We start from the raw sequence: 25283 nt of genomic DNA, 5'->3' as shown, positions 1-25283 counted from the left end.
ATAGTCACTCTGCTGGTCTAGTATTGACTGTTCAGCTTTGGCCTTTAAACCTGGAGGTTGTAATGTGAAAACTGTCGATTTAGTACACCTTTTAATTAGTCCAGTCAAACACGCTTCCTTTATTCTTGCTGTCAGCTAAATTGTGCTTTTTGTTCTCCAGGATGGCCAAGGATGAGATGGGTAGTGACAGATACCAAGTACCTGACCAAACCATCCAAAGACTGGCAGCCTCACATCCCCACTGCCAACACAGACACCGCCTACATCGAGGTTCATAGATTAATGCATTTCTGATTTGGTTGTCAGATGAATTTTAATTGATTTTTACTGATAATATATAAATAGCTGTAGCACTTAGCTTTCTCCATTGCTGCCACAAATCTGAGGAATTCTATCTAATGGTCAGTGTAAAACCTCTTCATAGTCCAACTTCAATGGTTTTTATTATGCATGTATTTTAATTTTTTTAACTGTTAGGCTATTCAAAGATTTATTGCTGTTTGTATCCTGTTATTTTGAATTATGAAATATTACAGGTCTTATTTTTATGCCTTTCTTTGTTTTAGGAAAATGTTTGAAATGCCTCTTTTAGCCATGTGCTGTGTATTTCTGTCTGAAATATATTAATGATCATTGTTTTGGTTTTGTTTCTAAATTCTGTGCTCTGTTCTTTCCCACTAAAGTACAAAGCGAGTAAGGAGGGAACAGTGATGGGAGTCGCTGTGTCCAAGATCTCCATGCTGACCCACTGTCAAGCCCTGACGCAAGCCTGTAACTACTGTGAAGGTCAGAGCTCAGCCCTTTATGCAGCATATTCATCACTTACTTCTTCTGCTCTTACTTTTTGTGTCAGAATGAGATGCTGAAGCATTAAAAACTAAATTTACAAATTTAACTGTAATTGCTCTTGAGCTCTGCTACAAGAGAAAAACAATCACAAACATACTGCATCACAAACTTAGAGAGGATTTGCCAAAGATCATAATTTAAACATCTTATGTGTTTTCCGTCTTAGGTGAAACTCTAGTCAATGTGTTGGACTGCAAGAAGGATATGGGCTTGTGGCACGGCGTCTTGACGGTGAGAACAGATGAAACTCTGTGCCCTTCAGGACTTTGCTGTGACGCACAGTGTGACATTGACAATGTGTATTTTTTCCCTTGCAGAGTGTCATGAACAGAATTCACACCATTACCGTGCCATATGCTGTCATGAAAGCCTGTCCCATGTCCTGGGTGCAGAGGGTCCACATTCACAAAGGTGCAGCCAAATGTCCAATCTTACTTTCACATTCCATAGTTGTATAGTTTTCAATTTGTTTGCTCAATTTAAGTTTATCTATATATACTGAATACAGATCAAGTAAAAATGATTGTGGCCTCTAACAAGTTGAATAATATTACAAAATGTCTTAACACAAGGTCACTATAGCAAACTAAAACATATGCTCAAGGGATGAAACAAACGATACGTGACTGTGCTATATATAACATGTTCCTCTTACCCTCTTGTAGCACGTGTGGCCTTGGTGAAGTGCCGTGACCTCCACTGGGCCATGATGGCCCACAAGGACCAGAAGGACACCAACTTGTCCTCTATCCGTATGCTAATAGTGGCTGATGGAGCCAACCCATGTGAGTCACTCATTCCCCTCCACAAACACTATACGGTCATTAAAGAATCTTCAGTTGTGTGTTTCAACTACAGTATTTCTGTAATGTTTTGTTAATGTTTTCATCCATTGTTTGTTGTCAGGGTCCGTGTCGTCGTGTGACGCCTTCCTGAATGTGTTCCAGTCTCATGGTCTGAAGCCTGAGGTCATTTGTCCTTGTGCCACCTCTCCTGAGGCTCTGACTGTGGCCATTCGCAGGTACCACAGTTACATTCTCACATGTCCTGGAAAGAGACACTTTCATATTTCAAAACACGTGTAATTTGCAGGTGATACCCCCTGTAATAACCCTTGAATTCTGTGTTTCTATGGTGACCCAATAGCCAAGTGGTTAATATGTGTACTCAGTACTGTAGGTGCATATGCCCTTCCAGGTCTGATTCCTTGCTGCTGCGCTACTTTATTGTCCACTTTTCCTATCAACTGACAAATAAAGGCTTAAAATGCCCAACACATAATCTTTAAAATTAGCGTTTCTTGCAGTAACGATTACCCAACTAGAAAAGGAAGATTGTCAGGCAGACCAAATGAATGTAACAGAAAGATAAACATATAGACTTATGGTTTTGACACCAGTTGGCATGACTTCTGCTCTTGCTCAACAGTACACAGATAAAAGATTAACCTAAAACATTTTCACTCCTTAGAGGGTAAATCAGTGTTGCAAGCATTATGTTAAATAAGGTGCAGTTTCCCGAAAGCCACCAATCATTTTCTGTCATGCTCAGTTTGAAGACACTCCTTGAAAAAAGTTGAAACCGCTGCACTGACATGCTGAGACTTTATTTTGTGCATCAGCAGACCACAACAGTATGTTACCTTCTCACAGTATCACTTCTGTTTTCACTTTAGGTAAAAGTTTCTCTGTAGGAACAGGAATAAAATTACATTAAATCTAACAAAAACCCAGGCACACTTAATTTATAACACAATAAATCCAACATTTTAAATATAAAATGTACATTAAAGGTGTGTAGTATGGCTCATAAATAATACAGTGTACGATCTAGAATACATAATAACTAGACTTTCATAATTTTTACCTTCTCTGCAGACCTGGAGCACGAGGAGCTCCACTACCAGCCAGGGCCATCCTGTCCATGGGCGGTCTCAGTCATGGGGTGATCAGGGTGAACACAGAAGACAAGAACTCTGCTCTCACTGTGCAGGATGTGGGCCACATCATGCCTGGAGGTTAGCTACCGTAGTTTGTTTTAACTGGCAGTGTCGTACTGCAGCAGCTGCCTCATTTTACCATCCATTCTTTCTTCATCATCCTTATCAGAATTCAGAAACTTAAATGCGCGTGTTGTTAATGTGGTGACCTGTTGGTGTGTTTCAGCGTTGATGTGCATCGTGAAACCAGACGGGCCTCCTCAGCTGTGCAAGACCGATGAGATTGGAGAGATTGTGATCAACTCCCGAGCTGGAGGAACAATGTACTACGGCCTGCCGGGGGTCACCAAAAACACGTTTGAGGTCTGTCAGACACCCATGTTTGGTGTTGCTGGTGTGCTAATCACAGCTTTGCCTCAGTATTTTCTTCTAAAACAGTTGAGCAGAGTCTAACACATAATGTGGTCAAATTATTGGTATGAAACAACACATACAATTAGCACCAATTTGCACATTACATGCCACCTCTGTATGTTGTTGATGTGTGCCTGGATCGGCTCTAGCTTTCCTCAACCTTGCATAACATGAGAGGAATTTACAGATGGGTGGGTGGGAATCCACTAGATGGAGCCACATAATTGCATTGTATTCGCTCATTCATGTAAATGTAATCTCCTAACAATGCTTTTTTTGTTTCTTGTAGATAGCAGTTGTTTTGGCAGATCTTTGGAATCCAGTGTCAGAGTGAATTTTACTCTACTGCATGTATTTGAATCCAATCTCTCTGATCTCTCTGCTTATTTGTAGGTTATACCTGTGAACCAAGCTGGAGCTCCCATTGGAGAAATTCCTTTCAGTCGGACCGGTTTGCTCGGATTTGTGGGACCGGTAAGGGACACAGTCACAGTAACACTAGTTAGAATGCTGCCTGAATGGCTGAGGTACTAGAAGTAAAGTCAGGTTTGCAAAGTGCAGTAAACAGAGAAACCTCAAATCAGTATTTGATGTTTAATTGTCTGAACACCGGACAGTTTTTGGGTGTTTTTTGCTCCTGACGCGTTTTTACTTTTTTCTGTGTTGGCTCATTTTTCACTACAATATAAAGTCCTGCACCTTCACAGAAACAGCACAAGCACGGCTAAACATAAAGAGAACTCCAAAATGGCTTTTGTGCATTATAATAAGTCAAGGCGTCTTTTTGGATTATTTTACAAAAATAAAAGAACCTGGAAGAAAAAAATGCAGCCTCTAAATATTAAAGACATTTTACCATATATAGCTTATGTGCTTTGTGTAAGCACAGCTTGCAGCACAGTTCAGCTGAAAAGTCTGAAATTCCCGATGTGACAGTTGGTTGACCAAGGAGAGTTTATTGTTTTTCACAGAATTTGTTCTTTGCAAATGTTCTATTTTAGGTAATTATTAATGTGACATGCAAGATAAAGTAGTTTTAAATTAACAATATCTACATTTTTAGCATAGATTTGGTAGCTTTTTCTGACAAAACTGAAACTCAAACATGATTAGTTCAAGACTCTAAATCTAACATGTTTCCACTGTACAGTATTTGTCAAACAGAAGTGGTTCTACTTGCATTTGTTTGCTGAATTAAATGTCTTTTCTGTACAGGGGAGTCTGGTGTTTGTTGTGGGGAAGATCGAGGGGCTCCTGATGGTTAGCAGCCGACGCCATAATGCTGACGACCTGGTGGCCACCGCACTGGCAGTGGAGCCTGTCAAAACAGTTTACAGAGGGAGGTGAGATACTGTCTGGTCCCTGTGAGACAGTGTGAAGATTCACTGCTCTGTGTGTTCACAATGTCCCCTCATAAGAGTACAGAGATGCACACTGAGAAGGAAAATTCCAACAATAAATGTACCCATTCCAGTAGAAATATTTTATTGGTAACTACGAAAACTTGTTCCAGTACGTCACCTGTAATTTAAAAAATTCCTTTTGTGTCTGGAGTGTGTTTGTGTTCACTCTCCTGTTGTCATCTATGCAGGATTGCTGTGTTCTCGGTGACAGTGTTTTATGATGAGAGGATAGTGATTGTGGCAGAGCAAAGGCCTGACGCCAGTGAAGAAGACAGCTTCCAGTGGATGAGTCGAGTACTGCAGGTAAATCATACTTCTCCTTTTTATGTCTTTAGTTGTGTTTGAAAGTGCTCCATGGATGTCAGAATCAGGATGGATGACATTAAAATGTCTTCATGGAGGTTCACAAACTTATGTACATACACACAGCCTTTATTTATGAGGGAGTATGATGTACTGTGCTCATTCTGTTTTTCCTCTGCAGGCCATCGACAGCATCCACCAGGTCGGCCTGTACTGCCTCGCACTCGTCCCAGCCAACACCCTCCCAAAGACGCCACTCGGAGGAATCCACATCTGTGAAACCAAGCAGAACTTTCTGGAGGGAAACCTGCATCCCTGCAACATCCTCATGTGCCCTCACACCTGTGTTACAAACATGCCCAAGCCCCGGCAGAAGCAGCCAGGTAGGTCGTCTTAGACAGCGTCTGTTCAGACCTTTATACTATATAAAATCATCTGTCACTGTAAACATGACTGTCATTCTTATCTGCTCAGTGGACGTTGGTCCAGCTTCGATGCTGGTCGGCAACCTGGTGGCAGGAAAACGGATTGCCCAGGCAACCGGCAGAGAGCTGGGTGTGGTGGAAGACCAGGATCTCATTCGCAAGGTACTGCCACACAGACCCAAACATACTTTGACCAAACTTAGCTATTGTCTGACTCTTAATAATGGATATAGCATCTTTCAGCATGATGTCGGGAAAATGGACCATTCTCTATGAGGGGCTATTTAAATTGTTTTATTTTTAAGGCTTTCAATTGTTAATCTTTAACACAATCTATGTCTGTGATGAGACATCATTAACACCTAGACAGTCAGAAAAAATATAGTTTTAGTCTTTATACTGTTGTTATTCTTAGCAGTCTCAACCTCGACCCTCTTAAACTCTTAAATTTTTTGCTCCTGTCACATTTTTACTCACTGTGTGCTCATTTTTTACTGCAATATAAAACTCTGGAACCTCTGTTGAAACAGCACAACCAGAGCTAGACAGAACTCAAAAATGTCTTCAATGCAGTATGACACAATTTCTAAATCTTAAGAAAAGAAAAAAAAGTTTAATTTCCTTGATTAACTATTTCACAGGAAAAAATAGACCTGACCCAAGGGTGGTACCAATACTTGAAAAAATGGTGACTCTACATACTATAGATATTTTACTAGTCACGTTTTAATTTCCTTCCATATTTGCATAAATGTCCTTTCTGCTCTGTGTAAACACATTCTGCAGTTCAGCCAAAATGTTTCTGAATTTTTGTCATGTGGCCTTTTGTCACAGTTGAGAATCTAATGGATTCCTGGTTGTACAGTGAAGCTCAGATTTTTTGGGGCAAATTTTTAAATGAAACATGGGGAATTGTGAATTCAAATATATATATATATAATAATTTCAAGCTTCAGTTTGGTTGGGTTAACAAACATGACAAATACTTATCATTAATTATTTTGACAAATGGCCTTTATTTACCGTTATTTGAAACTATCGTTTACATTTTATGAAGAAAACAACAAGTCACTTTATTGAGACAGTAATTAGAACATTCATTCATTCAGAGAAAATCATAAGTTTCAAGTCAGTACATCATATCAGATACACAGCAGATCAAGTGAAACTAAAAGATAAACTGTGAATGCTCTGAATGTGTTTTTGTTGATGAAGATAACCCTGTATCTGTCAGGGAAAATGGATGCTGATGTTTTCTCCTAAACCTCTTGTTCTGCCTTTACTTTGCTTGGGTTGGGCTTTAGCTCTGTATGTGGCCCACCATGATGGTAAGGCTCTAGTCTGGCCCCCACCCGTCCTTGCTTATGCTGCTTCTGTCAGTCACGTGTGCTTTCGCAGCCGTGAGCGTCTGACGGCCACCAGCGAACAGCTTGGCCCAACAACGTGACTGTCCAGGCCGCCTCCTTAGCCAGCAGGGGTCCACACACTTAAACTAAAACACTGGAATAAATTAGAAATGAAGTTTTGGGTCAATATATAATTGCGGGACTTTTTGTATTATAATTGACAGGTATCATAATTGACATTTTTGCTGTTTTCAGGCCTAAAAGCCACATGGCTGCCTATAACCAAACACCACATGGCATTTTTACAGAAAGATTCTTCTAAATATTATATATAGATTTGAGTAAAATTTCAAATTGAAAGTTATTTCTAAAGATACTGTAGTAAACCTGTTGACATGCCATAAATCCACACTTGACTCACACACTACTTTATATTAAATAACTCAGAAAGCCTTGGAGTCTGGCCAGTCTTTTCTTCAGGAGGAAATGACATCATGTGGAGCAGGTCATGTGATCTGGAATTAACACACTTCCTTGAGAGGTGTTTTTGTAATGGGGAACTTAGTTGAAAGTGATTTCTCAGACACAGATACAATTTGTTATTTTCCATGTAAAATTTGATATATTGCCAAAAAAATATCTGTCATGATTATCTCAACTTGATAAAAAGAACCCAATCAAAACAAGTTTTGAATAAGCTCATTTTATAATTGTTTATCTAATTAGAAGGTGGTTGTTATTAAATCTGGACAGTTATTTAGTTGAGATTTAAGGATATCCAGTCATTTTTTATTAATAAGTGATTGTTTCCATAATAAATAATTCTGGAATTTGTAAAGACATGATCATAATGAATATAAAAACATGAGTTTTTTGTACTTTTAATAAAAATGTATTCAAGATATATCCCATGGACTTCAAAAGTCCCTCAATTATATATTGACCCGTCTACATTTAAAGTGTCGTATTTAATAGACTCTCACATCACATTTTAAGATGGGAGTTGGCCAGCAGCCTGTTAGCTTTGCCAAGGCAAAAGGTCAGCAGTAAATTAAATGACATTCATCTACTCTAAGTGAGTGGAAGTTTCTTGTGCAAGTACAAATCAGTGCATTATAATCAGTCTCCTTGTATCTGTGACTGCAGAACAGCACATGCTTATGAACTGAGATGCATTATAGCTCGTTACAAACACAAAAAGAGTTAATTAGGAGAGTTTTCGTGTGCACCTCTGCTCGCTGTGTTCGCTGTGACGCTCCCACGTGTAGCATGGCTTGATGCGTGGTTCAGGGCAGCTGGTCTGCATGATGCGATTCCTGATTCATTGTTGACCAGAGCACAACGTGTTGTCTGACTGAGAGTGGGTGGCACAAAGGATGGCTCCGACAAGTGATTTTAATCCGCCCGGCAACGTGACACTGCTGAATATGTTTGTATGTCTGAAGACCACGGTGGCGTTAACTTTATTTGTGTATTTTTTATTTTTTTTTAAACGTTCTGCCTAATGTTCACTTGGCTTCTACCTGTAATGGAACTTTGTTTTCACGTCCTGTCCTGTTCTGTCCAGTGTGCTGACTGGTCACTCAGCTTTTTGACACCACAGATCAAGAACCCAGTGATTCATTTAAACTGTTTACTTGTTACCTTGGAAACTACTTATTTAGGAAATGGCACTCTGAGGCAGTAATGTGCAGCAGAAACTTCTTTTTCAAAGCTGTTCAAAATCGCCATGACACATGGCTTGTTAGTTTTTGACAGCGGCTCCAATTCGCCTCCTACCAGGTGCAGATGGTCTCAGCATGACCCTTCACTTGGCCATAAAAACATTCTCTGGACACTCCTGAGCTCATATTGTGTGCTTGTGAGTGTCAAAAGCGTCACAGAATATCTTTGACGCTCTTTAAATGTTTCCTGTTCTCTGTATCGGTCTGTTTGAAATCAACCGATCTGTCACTGACAGAAGTGTCTATTTTTAGCAGTCGGTTGGTTGGCTGATATCTGACTGTTTGCTAGCCAGCTTTGAAGTGTTTATATCTGTCTATTATTTGCATACAGTAATTTTTAATTGTGCAGCAAAACATTAAACTGTGTAATTAATTCCACCTTTGATGTTTAAGTAGTGACACATTCTCTTTTGTGACTTTTCAGCACCAGTTCTTGTCCGAAGCTCTGCAGTTTAGAGCCCAAACCGACCCCGACCATGTTCTGTATGTGCTGCTCAATGCAAAGGTAAATCAAACGCAGACTCACAAAGACACATGGATTAATTAGAATCAAGACACGCTGACACAAATAATGCATAACTCTTTCTTTTACCTTAATAATGGTACCACGTTAATACTGGTAATGGTGGTCCATTTTGTGGTGTGAGTTCAGCTGTACTTCCACTGTTTCTGCTCTAGGGGGTAGCAGTGTGCACAGCCACCTGCGCTCAGCTACACAAGAGAGCAGAGAAAATCACAGCGACCTTAATGGAGAGAGGAGGCCTCAACACAGGAGACAACGTGGTGCTGCTTTATCCCCCAGGTGAGCACACAGATACAAACACCCCATATTATTAGAGGTGGATGTCTTGCTTTTTTCTCACTTTTAAAATTGAGTGTGTTTGTAGTATTTTAGTTTACAAAGCTCCTCCTACCCGTGTCCTCCCTGTGCAGGTATTGACCTGATAGCTGCCTTCTATGGCTGCCTCTATGCGGGTGTCATTCCTGTGACAGTGAGGCCGCCACACCCACAGAACCTGGCTGCTACCCTCCCCACTGTCCGCATGATCATCGATGTGAGTATATTCCACCATGACAGTAATGTTTTCTGTTTGGAAGTGTTTTTATTCTAGCAGTTCCACACCGTAATAGAGTAATTATTGTTGAATTATTGAGCCCTCTGAACCCAAAACAGCTTCCGGGCGTTTTTTTGACTCATTTTTTACTGCCATATAAAATCCTGAACCTCTATGGCAGGGCTATTCAATTAAAAATTGACTCGGGCCGGATTTTCAGACTAAGAACATGAGCTGGGCAGGATGTTTTTAGCAGACAGTGAGCAAAGTTAAACATTTAAAATAAACACAAACGGATCAGATAACAAACACACTGGATGTTTATAAACGTATTGCCACATCCAAAAGGACATAAACACAATAGAAGAGCAGTACTTAAACTAAACCTGTACTGAAATACTGCTTCTTTAAATTTTACATTTCAAACACACAACTTCAACACCTTTTGATAGGTAAATATAAGCACAGGTTAAGGTGCATATGAACATAAAAACTAAGTGCAGATTAGAAACACCATCTTTTGTTTTGGTCACATCTCAAAGTGCATTAAAAAGTAACTTGCTTAACAGTAACTTTTCAGAACTTGAGACATTTTTCTTCTTTTGAAATAACAAAAAACAGAGTTTGTCCCTGTCCATATTTGGTCTCATCTGAGACAGTCACATCTTCAGTGCATATAATCAAAAAAATAAACAGTAGGCACAGTGATAGTTACTGTCCCTTTGAAACGAAATAAAGCTGACATCAAAGTGCATAATAAAGTGCAACTAAGTGAAATAACTGTCAAAACAAAATGTCTTTCTTAAATATTAAACTTCTAATAAGTGACCAGAAAATAGTCACATAAATACATAAAACTACCTTTAGTGTCTGCTACAGCACGCTGCTTTGTTTCACTTACCATGTCTCGAAGACATCTGTGGCGAGAATGTTTGACGTGTCAGACCTGTTTGATAGCAGATGTCACACTTGTCTTTATCGTCCGTTAAAACTTCATCCACGACAGCCAACATGCAGTCCTTCACAGTTTCTGAGTCTGTGAACGGCCTCTTTTTCGTGGTCCTTTCCTGAGCTGTTCAGGTCCGCTTCATTGTAGTACAGCTCCGGTTGTAAGATGCAGTCAAACTCTGAATTATAGCCGCTCTCTCATGACATCCCTCGGGAAAGTTTGTCCGAAACGCGGCATGTTTTTCCAACGTGGTGTCTTCAGACATGATAATCTTTCAGCGCTGCAACGCACTCGTTGCAGAGTAAACACATTGGTTTGGCGTTCGGACTTGGTGGTAAATAAATAAATACTTGTCAGTCCACGCAGGATTAAACCGACGGTTTTCCTCGCCGATTTGTCGTTTCAGGATAGAAAAAGACATGCTGCCATTTTCGCCTGTATAGAACTGCTAATGTTAACTTTTCAAACGCGACTCCTCAACACAATGCATTGTGGGTTAGTTGCTAGGTTATGGTAAGTGTTGCATTCAATGTTTGCAATAATGTTGGAATTTTTGTAAGAACTTGTCAGTATTACTGAAAGATGTTTTTCTGTTTTTCTCGGACCCAAGTCCCAATCACTCGGCAGTTGCTTTAGGGCCACTCAAGGGTTGCTTTCGGGCCGCATGTGGCCTGCGGGCCGCTAATTGAATAGGGTTGCTCTATGGAAACAACACAACCATGGCAAGAAGCTGCAAGAACTCATACATGTCTTTTGTGTACGATGATCCCATTACAATGCCATAAATCATAAAAAAGTTGCTTTTTTTTAACATTATTTAGTATAAAAAAGGAAAATTAACCTGGATATAACATGCACAAATGACCCTAAGTGTTAACAATACTGGGGAAAATGGTACTATACTGTACTATTTAGATTTTTAAATTGTTTCCATACTTTTCTCCCATCTGCTCTGTCTAAACACAGCCTGCAGTTCAACTGAAAAGTACCTACACTTTTGTCACGATTGTTAGCAGCTGACAATGTCTTTAATAGTTGCACAGATTTTTTGGTTCTTTTTAGGACGTGGTTAGAACAACAAACAACAAACATTAAATTTTTGCCAAATTTGTAAATGAGACATGCAGAATAAAATGATTTTAATGAAAAATCTAAATTTTAAACTTAGATTTGGTAATGTTTTCTAACACGATAACTTCTCAAAGATAGCTGGAGAGCTGAAGATCTCATGGTTCTTTATGTTTTTATGATTTCTAGCTCTGATAAATGTAAATTTGCCATTTTTAAACAGAATGTTCCTTTTGGGGTTTAGAGGGTTATGTACAATTTGTGGTGCTCTATTCGGGTGTTTGCATTGATTTAATCTTGGACTTTATAGGATCAGTACACCTAAAGTGTGCATATTTTGGTGTATATTGTAGATTCCATTTAATTTGGCGGTATCCATCTAAGGCACAGTTAGCCCTAAAATTCATTACCAAACATTATCTAGCTTTATTTATGCATCATAAACCTTCAAATAAATAAAAGCCTTTTACTTTTTATTCAGTGCTTTGAACGATCTGTTATAAATAACGAAGAGCCCATCTTGAATGAAGTGAAATACTACGGCTGTTGACCCCTATAACTGATTTCCCTGGAGAAAAGCAAATAAAATCGAACTTTACCTCAAGGATCAATAAAGTATCAATAATTACATGCCTTTTGTTTGAATAACACTCCATATGGAGGATGTTTACCAGATGGTACTGTTAAAGAACAGTGGTTTGTGTCCTCAAATAAACATCTGTTTGTTGTGTGTCACAGGTGAGCAAAGCAGCCTGCATCCTCACCACTCAGCCTCTGATGAGGATCCTCAGGTCCAGGGAGGCTGCTGCCAGCGTCAACGTCAAAACGTGGCCCACCATCATTGACACAGGTGCTGGATTTTGTTGAGATCTGTTTAGAGAGTGAAGGGAAGCAACTGAATCCGTTTCTTTCAAGCATTGCAATGTGTGCTTTATTGTCTTTATGACACATTTCTGGATGCAAACATGTTCAGCTCAAAAATAAGTTCCACTTTTGGCCACAAGGTGTCCTGTTTGCTCTTTGACAAGCTCAAACCTGTTGGGGAAACCTAAGGCATCCAAATCGAAGCTGCTGTCTCATTCCAAATACAGTGAACCCCTCATCTATTGTGGGGATTATATTCCAGACCCCTCCGCGATAGGCGAAAATACGCAAAGTAGTGTTATTTATATATATTTTAAGGCTTTATAAACCCTCCCCACACTCTTATAAGCACTTCCTATGCTCTTAAACACTTTGTACACCCCTAAACCTGCGCAATTTTAACAACATATAAAATTCTATACAGGTTCTCACCAGTGAATATACTACAACTTACATGATGAAGATGATGATGAATTAGCTGTGCAGTACTAATGACCATGAGATGAATGTACTGCACAGTGAGAATGGAAAAGGTCAGATGCTGAACGCTGCTGTACATGGGAGACGGAGGAGACTGATACTATGGTCACTAATGTTTTCATTATTATTTTTTATATTTTTTAATATTGTTTTCAATTTTTTAGCCTAGAAAATACTTATTTTACCACCAAAATAATTAAAATAATAAATATATAAGAATACCTATATACATTGCAATATAAAATATAATTTAAAAATCCCAGATACAGTGAAAACATGAAAAGTGAACCATGATATGGAGAGGGACCACTGTATGTTCAGCAAACATTTAGTCACTTATAAAAAAATAATAGTGCAATTGCTGACTGTTGCACACAAACACAGAAAATTGTAGCTTTTATCGGTGCATTTGCGTCCATCCTCCCATTCAACAAACCTCTGAACAATTATCAGGTTACACTTTATTCCTGACAGCAAACGGCAACACTAACTGTAAGACAGTGAAAGTATGTGATTTATTTTGTCCTGTAATGAAATAACAAAAACCCACTTCACTCCTCTCACAGATGATCTCCCCAGAAAGCGGCCTCCACACATCTATAAACCTCCTACAGCTGAGATGCTGGCCTACCTGGACTTCAGTGTGTCCACCACAGGCATGTTGACTGGAGTCAAGGTACGGCACTGCCACACATCTTGCATGTTGTAAAAGAAGCAGATCAGGTTTGATTCATGTAAAATGTCAAATCTTCTGCTAGAGGAAATTAAAGTACCCTCTTATTCTGACTTCAGTTTATTATTTGTCCTTCACTGTGGAGAACGATGTGCAGAGTTTGGCCCTAGAAGGCAGTTATGTTCATCTGCTGAGTGTAAAAAGTTTCACCATTATTTCAGTTTAACCCTCGGAACCCTATGCACTTTCTGAGTTTTTTTTTTTTTTTTTGCCCTGTTTTGTTCAATTTTCCCTCACTGTGAACTCATTTGTCACTGCAACATAAAGTCCTGCACCTCTGTGGAAACAGGAGAGAAAACTCGGATGTCTTCTGTGCAGCATGACACACATATTAATGACATGAATCATAAAAAAAGAAAAAGTGAAAGTTGAATTCACACAACTGTTGGTCACAGCTGAGTCACTAGTGGCTTTCCGTTGTGACAAGGAGCACTGAATTTTTTGTTGTTTACGGAATCTGTTTACACCGAACAGTTTGTTTATGAATGAGATGTGTACGATGAAGAGATTTTGATCACGATTTTCCAGATGAACCAAAAGTCACACATAATTAGTTCATAGAACGTAAGAAAGTTGCAAATATGTCGAGTCTCCTTATTTATTTATTCATGTACAGTTTCTTACTTTGATAAATGGCGTACATTTGCTGATGTAAAAATAAAGCAACATGTCTTGAATCCTGCCAACAAGAGTTTGGGGTTCAGAGGGTCAAGAAATATGTGACGAGCAGAATTTTGTGACACCTCAATCTTAACTTACACAAACAGGACGTGATTTTAAGCTTCCAGCACACACACACTGGAAATAGACTGTCAGTAAAGTGGAGGACATCTTAAGTTTAACTTCCGAAATGAAAAAGCGTATTTTCATAATCACAGATTTTAAGATTTTTCTTTGCGGTAATAGATTTTTTTGTTAGAGGACTAATAGTGGAATGCATTTCTATATCCTAAACCGTGTTTGGTGAGGACATTCAGGTAAATACTCACAAGTTGTGCTAATGAACTGAAGATTATTGAATCACTTTTAGTCAGAAAAAAGGGCATCATGCTTTAAAGGGCACTCATGAAATACTTGGAGGACAGAAGACTTTTTTACTTTATAAATTTCATGTTGGAATTCAAGGTCAATGAAGTTACCATATATGGTTCCTTGCCCGTTAGTGGTTTAAAAAAAAACAAAAAAAAACATTCCAAGATATGTATATGTCATCACTTAGCACAACTACTCAACTGTAAAATGTGTGAGTTTCGTCACTTATCCATGGTTAGTTATGACATTACGACTGCAAATATGGAAGAGGACCAGAAGTCTTTTTCCAACTTCAGAGAAAAGAGAAAGTTTGATCCGTTCCAGGCCTCTGCTGATTGAACAAATACCACAATAAAGTGTGCTGTAACGTAGAGTGATCTTCTCTGATTGGCTGGGTGAAAACCACATGCTCCTCGACCTCACTGAGAGGCGGGGGAATGCCATATTTAATGTGTGCGGAAGTTACCAAATATGCCAAATATGATCACTTGTCTGATGAAGGGTTAAGAGTTTTTTTCATTTTCTTCAGATGTCTCATGCTGCAGTCAGCACTCTGTGCCGCTCCATTAAGCTGCAGTGTGAACTCTACTCGTCACGTCAAATAGCCATCTGCCTGGACCCTTACTGTGGCCTGGGCTTCGTCCTGTGGTGCCTCTCCAGGTAACTCAAACACACATTGAATATTGTTTTTCATATCGCATGTGGCTCCTGTAAATAGTACGGTTTTGTTTGTTTCCAGTGTTTACTCAGGTCACCAGTCCATCCTTATTCCTCCCCTGGAGCTGGAGAGTTCGCTGGCTCTGTGGCTGAGCACGCTCAGTCAGTACAAGATCAGAGACACCTTCTGCTCGTACTCCGTCATGGAGCTCTGCACCAAAGGCCTGGGAACCCAGACCGAGATGCTGAAGGTCACAATCACACTCACACAACATGCCACATGTGGTTCCCCTTTAAAAATGACTCCTCTGTCAGTCACATCTGATGAATTAGTTTCTCACAAGAATCATTGCTGCTGCGAAGGTGACTAATAAACACCTGTCTAATGGTTTTAAAATGATTGTGTTGTTAAAGGTACAATTACAACAGTGAAGTTAGGCTATAATTATTCAGTAATCTTGTCAGGTTTTCAACAGAATGAAACATTTTGCATTTCTTATGTAATTGACACTCTTTAAAGCACTGGTTCACAAACTTTTTAGCTTATGACACCCAAAAATAACAGTGCCAGAGACTCGTGATCCCCACTGTCACTGGAGGTGGTTGAAGAATAAAAACATGCAGAGATGCACTAATAGGCCTATCCAAACATGAGCACCGCAACACAAAACAACACAACACCCTAACAACCTGATTAATTTATAGTAATTTACTATGGATTGACATGATCTGAGGAGACATAAGAGTGAACCATCTAGACTAGTAGCAGAATACATGAATCAAAGTGAAGCCAGAGTACAAACTGTTGTACTGATGAACTGCTCAGTAGGTAGGAGGAGAAGCCTCACATATGACGTCTGTATATATGTGTGTAATCAGCAGCAGACTGCAAACTTGTTGCGGTTTTTCCTCCACATAATGAGATGGGTGGGCAGTGTGTCCATTCTGGGTTCAACCAGCCACTCAAACCTCATCCTCCACATTTATTCGCAATATGTATTTATTAATTGGTTTATTGATTTCTGGATATCATCAAGACCCCACCACAGTGTATCATGACCCCTTATGAGATCCCAACCCTCACTTTGGGAACCACAAAAGACATAAAATACTACTTAGTTTATAAGAAAAATAAAAACATTCAGAGCATTTTAGATTTATGCTACAAAGAAAGGTCATTTGGCAGATGATTTGAGTACTTAGTAAATGGATTGAATATGTTTATATAAGTTTACATCGGTTTGAAGTCATAAATGTGGTACTTTATGGCCTAATATCTCTGCTTCTTCTGTTTTTACTGAGTCCATGTTTATGTCAAGAGTGACTAGCCTTTAGCTGTACTTGTCTCCAGGCTCGGGGTCTGAATCTGTCGTGTGTTCGGAGCTGTGTGGTGATAGCAGAGGAGCGTCCTCGCCTCTCTCTCACACAGTCCTTCTCCAAACTCTTCAAGGACCTCGGTTTGTCGTCACGCGCCGTCAGCACCGCCTTCGGCTCCAGGGTCAACCTGGCCATCTGCCTGCAAGTGGGTCTCATGAGGAACTGTCTTAATAGTGAACTTTATTACAATTTAAGCAACTTACTTTGTCCTGTTCACAAGAAATGTTTTTTCCATTCTAACCTAAAAGGTTCTATATGGTGAAAATAATTTTTCTTGTGTTTTGTTGTTGTTATAAACTTGGAAGTGTAGAGAAAGAGCTGTTAAGATATGAAGATGTTTACTTCTGCTATTCTTCAAGTCACAGCACAACTAGATAGTCTCCCAGTTGTACCAGCCAGTGAAGATTTTACTGAACTGAACTGATACATTCTAGGGCTGCACAGTGGCTTGGTGGTTAGCACTTTCGTCTTGCAGCTAGAAGATCCCTGGTTCGCGTCCCGGCTTTCCTGGGATCTTTCTGCATGGAGTTTGCATGTTCTCCCTGTGCATGCGTGGGTTTTCTCCAGGTTCTCCGACTTCCTCCCACAGTCCAAAAATATGCTGAGGTTAATTGGTGACTCTAAATTGCCCATAGGTTGTGAATGCGAGAGTGATTGTTTGTATGTGTTGCCCTGTAATAAACTGATGACCTGACCAGGGTGTCCCCTGCCTTTGCCCTGAGTCAGCTGGGATTGACTCCAGCGCTAATGAGGATAAAGCAATGTATAGATGATGGATAGATGGATGGATGATACGTTCCAACCGAGGAAAGAACAGTCAAACTTTGCGTAATCCTCCCTCCACACAGACAGAATAAGCAGCTGGGTGTCCATCAGGTTTATTTCCTTTTTGGAGCTGTTTCTGCTAATTCAGAAATGTAAGGTGAGGTCAACTGTTTTTCACAGACAGCGAGTTTTCTTCCTGAAAGGGCTGAAGCTACAAACACTGAAAAAGCCTGCTTAGAACAGGGCTAAAACCAGAGTAATACAGTCATGAACCATCTGTGCAGAATTTTGAACTGAAAAAATGAAAGACACATCCTAGGAGAGCATGTCAAGCTTTCATTAATTTGCAGAAAAAGTAAGAAAATGGGACCTTTACGTCTTCCTGAATTATTTTTCATATGAGCCAGAAGGTTTTTCAGGTTCAGTCCAGCGTTTCAGTGTGGTTGTTTTTCTCTCTGCGTCACCAGGGCACTGCTGGACCAGATCCCTCCACCGTCTATGTTGACATGAAGTCTCTCCGTCATGACAGGTAAGAGTCATCTAAAGCAGTACAGAGGTCACATGGCCTGATGGGTGAAAACAAACGTGCTGCGTTGGTCAGATGGAACATGCTGATTGACAGGTCGTCTTTTCCTGTGTCCCTCAGGGTGAGGTTAGTGGAACGAGGAGCGCCCCAGAGTCTTCCTCTCATGGAGTCGGGCACTGTAAGTATTGGTTAGTGACTAGTGAAGCTCATTTGTGTGAAGCTCACTGTTACCACAGAACCAGAGAGGAAATAGAAGTGGTTGCATTATCCTCACAGCTAATCTCTCCTCTTAGATCCTACCAGGAGTGAGGGTCATCATAGTCAACCCAGAAACCAGAGGCCCGCTGGGAGACTCACATCTTGGGGAGGTAAGTGGGCAGAGAGGATCATGGGATATCATCTTTTTCATTTTTGTGTTAATTAAGAGTGCACACTTACATATTTGTTTGCTTTTTAGTGTCAGGTTTCCGCTGTTAGTCTCAAAAGAGAGTTTTTGTAGCTCACATTTTTGTGTCTTTGTGCAGATCTGGGTGAACAGCCCTCACAGCGCCAGCGGCTACTACACCATCTATGGAGAGGAGAGCCTGCAGGCGGATCATTTCAACACCAGACTCAGCTTTGGGGAGCCCCACACTCTGTGGGCCAGGACGGGCTACCTGGGCTTCATCAAGAGAACTGAGCTGCTGGATGCAAGCGGAGGTGAGAGGACATTTGATAGAAGCTTTCTGTCTTTTCTGTTTGTAAATTTGATTTTGACAGGACTGTGGAACATGGATTAAATCCTCTGCCACTGTCTATATATAAATTTATTATGGCAACATTGAATATCTCTATAAACTGGTGAGGTGGTCCTCCCTTCTTACCCGGCAGCGTCACCACTGGTTTCATTTTGTTTACAAGTCAGTTCTGAACAAAACACCTCCCTACCTGTCCTCTCTTCTTCACGTCACCCATAATCCATATAGGTCTAGTGAAAACATCAAACTCATCATGCCCAGTACTTCTACTATTTTTGGCCGTAACTCCTTTCGCTTTGCAGCAGCTAACGACTGGAACTCCTTACAAAACACTCTCAAACTTTCTACTTTGCCTCCACTCACCTCCTTCAAGCTTAAACTCCAACAGATTGTGGTTGACTGTTGCTCCTGCTGATCACTTCAGACTTTACTTACACACATACTTATAGATACACACACACTTTCTACACTTCATGCACATTTTTTCACTCGCATATATATGCTCCCATGCTTCCTACTTGTTCACTTTTGTTCTTTGTTCTGTTTATATGTCTATTTGTGTCTATAGTATGTGTATTTGTTCCTGCTAGTGCCTCTTGGCCAGGTCATGTTTGCAAATGAGAACTGGTTCTCAAACATTTTTACCTGGTAAAATAAAGGTCACCAGAGTGTTAAAATTTCTGTGTATCAAAAATAAAATTTGATACACAGAAACAAAATTTGTAACAAATAAATACCAGAGAAACAAAGGAACACTCTTACTTTGTTGGTTGCAAAAATCCAGTAAATTCATAAATAAGTTTTGCTCATTGATTATCATTCTTTCGTTCAACCTGTATTTAAACTCCTAATACACTGAGTTTTGAGTGCTCATTTATAACATAGCAGAAGTAGACGAGACTAGTGAGGGAGGCCACCAAGACACCTATGATTCCTCTGAAGGAGTTACAAGCTTCAGTGGCTGAGATTGTAGAGATTGTTCATACAGCAGCTTTTGCTTGTTCTTCACTAGTCAAAGCTTTATGAAAGAGTCACAAAGAGAAAGACACTGATGAAAAAAGCTCATGAAATCTCGAATTGAATTCACCAGAAGGTATATGGGAGACTGGAGGTCAAATGGAAGAGGGTTGTTTGGTCTGATAAGACAAAAGAACTGAGAACTGAGCTGTTTTCACTTTGAAACAAAAGAGTCTTTTTGGGTAAATTCTTCACCATGATTTCATGCTGAAAAGAAATAAAAGGGCAACATTATATAGACACTGTAGATACCAGAGTATTAATGATATGGCAAAATATCTGAAAGTAGTCTGACGGCTATAAATATTCAAGTTCTTTTGTTCTTTCTGCCACAGATCGCCATGATGCCTTGTTTGTGGTGGGCTCCCTTGATGAAACGTTGGAGCTGAGGGGTTTGCGTTATCACCCCATCGACATCGAGACGTCAGTGTCCCGAGCCCACCGCAGCATCGCAGAGAGGTGAGCTTCCTCACTCTGATTATGTCGTCCAGCAGCACCAGTCATGTGTGTAGCGTAGATCTGTTCATTACGGTGCTAAACAATAACAGAAAACTAAATTCTTCGCTACGCAGTGCTGTGTTTACATGGACCAACCTGCTGGTGGTGGTGGCGGAGCTGAGCGGCTCGGAGCAGGAAGCCTTGGACCTGGTGCCCCTGGTAACCAACGTGGTCCTGGAGGAGCACCACCTCATCGTGGGGGTGGTGGTCATCGTGGACCCCGGGGTGATCCCCATCAACTCCAGAGGAGAGAAGCAGAGGATGCATCTGCGAGACTCCTTCCTGGCAGACCAACTGGACCCCATCTACGTGGCCTACAACATGTGAACGCCCTTCACCGAGCGACGCAGGAAACTGAGCCGGGCTCTGAGAACAGACGTGAGGGAGAAGGACTCGGGGTGTGAACAGTAGCGAGCCCGACGTTGAAGCTCAGACACACGTTCAAAACACCAAACAGTGTGGGAACGCGAGAACAGCCCTGAAACAACGACAACAACATGCTTCCCTCTCAGAAACTGCTCCTTCTTTGCTTCCACCTGTTCGATCGCTGCAGTCCAGAGATCTCTACTGTGGACGAAGATATTTCTCTCCTCTTCATGGTAGACATATCTGTCAGCTGGATGAAATCTGATCTTCATCCTCTCCCACTCCTCCCTCATCGATCCAATTCATGTTTTTTAAGACAATTTTCAATTACATCCTTTTATCGGAGAAAGATAAACCTCCCCTCATTCCATTCCTTTGTTTATATCCTGAACCATAAATCTTTGTGTGCTTGTTGTTTTTTTGTTGTTTTCGTTTTACACCCTCTATTCTTGAAGGCGGGATGGCGCACTGGAACTTCCCCCCTTTGCACTTTACGTCCTCTTTCACCCCTGAGTTCACTTTCTGTCTCGTCTGCCTCAAGGGGACACCCCCCATGTCTGCTGCTTTCACAACAGCAAATCCACATCAGTATTAAGATTTAAAAAAGGAAAAAGTGCCACCAGCATGTGCAGCCCACAGCGGCAGTCCTGACATATTACCTTCCTACCAGATGCACCGTGGCTTCTTTCACTTCTCATCGCATACTGTATTTGCCAGCAGACGTGGCATCGGCATTCACGTGCTCCACAAAATGTCCGAAAAATACACTTGAATCGCCTGTTGGTGTGGGAAAAGAAAGACGTACAAACTCGGATAGCAAATATGAAACAGATTCTTCATTTTCAGCGTGAGTAGGACAGTTAGATAGTTCGTACGGTCGTGATAGTGCTAATAACCTTTTTTTTTTTTTTTTTTTAAAGGCACCAATTTTTCAGAACAAGGTTTGAAGCTACGCCTGGTGTTTGGGTGTGCATTCGGGTTGAAAAGGAAAAACTGTAGCAAGCCAAGCAGTCAATTGGTTGGTTTTTCACTGCCTTTGCTGGATGTTTAACCCCAGTTTGTGCCTCCCGTGTGTTACTTTTACAGAGTCACAGCGCTTCTATGCATCTATTTCTTGAATAAATAAATACCCAGTGTCATATAAAACACTGAAGATTGTTAAATAATATTAACAACTGGCTATCTGTAGGTTTACTCTATTAATGTGCTGCACAGAAAACTTTTTGAACCCAGTTTGGAGTTGAAAATCCTCATACAGTTAGCTGAAAATGACATCTGGCACTCCTTTTCTTGAAAACATACAATATTGAAAAGGAGAATTTATTTTACACCACTAATTTCTGATCATTTTTACATTTAGATTAAATCTACAAATTAAGATAGGATATACAGTGGTGCTCATAGTTTTACATACTCTGGCAGAATTAGTAAAATATGTTTCATTCTTTAATGAAAACATAAATGATCAGAGCAAAAACAATTGTGTGACAATAAATAACTTTGTCTGACCGCTAACCCTGAATGAAAGAAAAGTTTTTCCATGATCAAATGTATTTTCTATATCAAACAAAGGACAATATTTCACAAATTTTGCCAGAGTATGTAAACTTATGAGCACAACTGTACATAGAGTTTCTGGCTGTCATTTTGGGAATCTGGTTAAAATAATAATTGACTAGCAGACAATATTTTTATCCAGTTGGTGATGATTCTCTTCAGAATAGCAGTGTGTGTGTTTAACAACCTTCTACACGTTTCTGTGTTTTTATCTTAGCTATGTGACTCAAACGTAATCCATGACAGCCACAAACTGGTGTCGGCAGAGCAGGCAGATTTAATCCTGACATATCTCTGAAACTCTGAAAACAGCAGCTGACAAAGAAAGTTTTCCTAAAGTCCTACATGTGCTCAGACCTGGTGATTAAAATGTTGTTATACTGTTTAAAGTCCTGCAACAAGTGGACCTTGAATTTCCAGGCTTTACCTGAGTGTCTGAAGTGAGCTGCTAGCTTTCAGTCCCAGTGTAGTTTTCCCACCTGAAACAGAAGAACATCTTTCTCTTAATGCCGCAGTCGATTATGTAAACCATCAGAAGGCAAGTCAGTGCCTTTTACTGTTGTGACATTTATGATTTTGGAGTATCTAAAAAATGAGGAGAGAACTTTGCCTTACTAAACCTGTGGAACTTTCTGTAACAAAAAAAACAGTTGCACCAAATCAGACGCCAGGTTCTAACTAAAAACACGCTCATATCACATGTTTTTAGAGGAAGGGGGGTGTCTTGTTTTTTTTTTCTTTTAAGTTTGTGGTCATGCCTTCCTGATTTGAACATTAGCGCCATTATTTAAACCAATTCTTTCTGAATGTCTGTAACACTGAAAAAAATAAATAAATTAGGAACAATCCGTAAGCAACCTGTGATTTTAAAAAAAATCTTCCTTAAAAAGAAAAAGTACAATAAATGAGGGTAAAGATGTCTGTATACTGTATTTTAGAGGTCAGATACTGTATTACTGGTGTTCATGTGTACATGGAAATCAATTCTGTAGATAAAAACTTGACTGATCTTTCATACTTGACAGCATTTTTCTGCATTGTTAATTTAATCGTATCACATCACAAAAGACACAAAAAGGTTTCCGATTATTTGGGCAGGAACAATGTGCACTTTCCCAATATCATTTTACGTGTGAGAGAGTGTGTGTCGGTGAGTGAGAGTGTGTGTGTGCTCAGTTTAATGGTGATACTTGGCTTTTATGGTGCAACAAGGTTTGTCTTTTGTAAGAAATTTATCCCAAAATATTGAACCATTTTTTTTAAATTTCTTTTTTTTTTTTAATGTCGCCTCCACTGTATTTTTACTCTCTCCATCCATAATTGGAATTTAATATATTTTGTAGGGGTTTCATCAATATTTTTCCTGATGTAATCTTTATTTGGAGCTGCACAACTTCTGCAAAACGGCCGCTTTGACTCCGAAGCGGCTTGACATCGATAAACCACTTTTCACTCACGTGTGCGAGCCAGTAAGTTACTCATGAATAACGAAGAGAAGCCTCAGAGCTCCTGTGTGACAATTGCTTTGTCGCTACTGTTTCACTCCAATGAGTTTTAATAAAGTTTTATAATTTCATGTTGGCCTTCAAGCCTTTTCAATAGACACTGGTGCTATTCAATAAGGGAAGTTGCCAGATTTTTTTTCTTTTCTATCCTCCAATGTCATGAACAAAAAGGTTTCTTCCCGGATGCCCTTTTTGTGTGAAAATCGGTCGTTCTTTTTCCATGCCACCATCTTTAAAGTTTTTGCTCTGTCCATTCTGAAAAAAAGTCTCTCAACAGGCAACTCGACACGGACAATGCAACCTGACATATCCACCGTTTCCACCTGAGAATTTGTGTTGAGAGGAACGGCGCGCGTACATTTCAAACCTCCAGAGTTATTCTAAGCACAAAATGTACATGTGAGGTAAATGAAATTTGGATCTTTTCACACAAAATCGAAAATCTCAAGGGCCCACAATGTATACCTCAACAATTGTCTGTTCACTATGCATCGTCGAGCTGCAGCAAAGACATTCTGAACTAGTCAATGGTGCGATAACTTCTAACGTCTTACTTGACAAAAATACTGTCACACTGTCATTGGATGTGTTTCATGTCAAATAAAAAAATGCTTTGTCAGAGTTTCTTGCAGGTTTTTACTTTATTTTTCTCTGAACGTTTCAGGAATCTGCTACTGCGTTACAGAAAGCACAGATTCTTCCTTCCACCAGGTGTCAGTGTCTCTGCTTCATCTGGAAAATAAAGACATGTAACATCAGAAGGAGCTGTGATGTTGCTACAGTCTAGTTTTTTTTTTTTAATCTACTTTCTGTCTGGAAACCATTTAAATATTTACATCTAATGAAATGGGAAACATATTTCTGTAATAGTACCAACAGGTAACTCATTAACTGGAAAACAATCTAGAAATACCCTAAATTTTTGCATTTTTAGATCTTATTTACTGCGATTCACATGTGAAATCTAATGCAACCCGACAGAATCGCTTGCTACTACTTTATCCCCCCTATTAACATACATTAAAGAGGCAAAATAATAGGAACATGTTTAAAAGTAATGCAGGCCACTCACTATCCAACTCAATTATATTCCATTTTATTTATATAGAGCCAATTCACAACATATAGTCAACTCCAAAATTATTCATACCCCAGCAAATTTTAACTTAAAGTTACTTTTAAATGTAAATAAAAACTTAGAAATTTTTTCCACAATGATGCCTCTTGAACATCATCTTATCTTTTGGGAAACACCTGTGTCATTTCCAATCAAAAAAAAAAAAAAACTTGCTGGTTGAATAAAAGTAACTTTAAGTCAAAATTTGCTAGGGGTATGGATAATTTCAGGCTTGACTAAGTTATCTCAAGGCACTTTACATAGTAAAGTAAAGACCTTTTATTTTATCATTAAGAGAAACTCAACAAACCTCTTTGAATGCAGAAAAACTCACCTTTAACGTGAAGAAACCTCAGGCAGAACCAGGCATAGGGAGGGCAGATCTACCTTGACCTGCTGGGGTGAGGGTGAAAAAGGGAGAGAACAGGTTAGCAAAGAGAAATCAAACAAAGCATAAGAGAACAATAAACACTGAGGAAGTTCTTGAGGCCAGTGACTGCAGATCAGAAACAGCAGCTCCAGAGTTAGAGATAAAACACAAACTACAGCAACGAGAAGACACAAAGCTAATGAATGC

The 25283-nt window shown here is 39.8% G+C and overlaps 1 protein-coding gene across 3 annotated transcripts in view; it reads left to right on the top strand.

The window, feature by feature from the left end:
- The window catches only part of dip2ba (disco-interacting protein 2 homolog Ba), a 58028-nt gene extending 33818 nt beyond the window's left edge, over positions 1-24210 (top strand). For 2 of the 3 annotated variants that reach the window (XM_023267826.3, XM_055012909.1), the window contains exons 12-38: positions 161-270; positions 684-786; positions 1016-1080; positions 1167-1260; positions 1515-1634; positions 1756-1870; positions 2727-2866; positions 3015-3151; positions 3596-3676; positions 4418-4545; positions 4794-4908; positions 5090-5291; positions 5383-5495; positions 8828-8908; positions 9082-9205; positions 9337-9458; positions 12214-12325; positions 13386-13495; positions 15114-15244; positions 15324-15492; positions 16593-16763; positions 17851-17912; positions 18030-18087; positions 18203-18277; positions 18434-18608; positions 19999-20122; positions 20236-24210. In XM_023267826.3, the coding sequence (XP_023123594.1) occupies positions 161-270; positions 684-786; positions 1016-1080; positions 1167-1260; positions 1515-1634; positions 1756-1870; positions 2727-2866; positions 3015-3151; positions 3596-3676; positions 4418-4545; positions 4794-4908; positions 5090-5291; positions 5383-5495; positions 8828-8908; positions 9082-9205; positions 9337-9458; positions 12214-12325; positions 13386-13495; positions 15114-15244; positions 15324-15492; positions 16593-16763; positions 17851-17912; positions 18030-18087; positions 18203-18277; positions 18434-18608; positions 19999-20122; positions 20236-20488 (3290 nt within the window). In that variant the 3' untranslated portion in view covers positions 20489-24210. Of the gene's footprint in view, positions 1-160; positions 271-683; positions 787-1015; positions 1081-1166; positions 1261-1514; positions 1635-1755; positions 1871-2726; positions 2867-3014; positions 3152-3595; positions 3677-4417; positions 4546-4793; positions 4909-5089; positions 5292-5382; positions 5496-6637; positions 6689-8827; positions 8909-9081; positions 9206-9336; positions 9459-12213; positions 12326-13385; positions 13496-15113; positions 15245-15323; positions 15493-16592; positions 16764-17850; positions 17913-18029; positions 18088-18202; positions 18278-18433; positions 18609-19998; positions 20123-20235 lie in introns of those variants that run through there. The other variant, XM_055012910.1, reaches the window with a different exon arrangement.
- Positions 24211-25283: the final 1073 nt, after the last annotated feature.

The sequence above is a fragment of the Amphiprion ocellaris genome, chromosome 8, assembly GCF_022539595.1.
Source record: "Amphiprion ocellaris isolate individual 3 ecotype Okinawa chromosome 8, ASM2253959v1, whole genome shotgun sequence".
In the NCBI taxonomy this organism is placed as follows: Eukaryota; Metazoa; Chordata; class Actinopteri; family Pomacentridae; genus Amphiprion; species Amphiprion ocellaris.
This window is presented reverse-complemented; position numbering and strand designations above follow the sequence as displayed.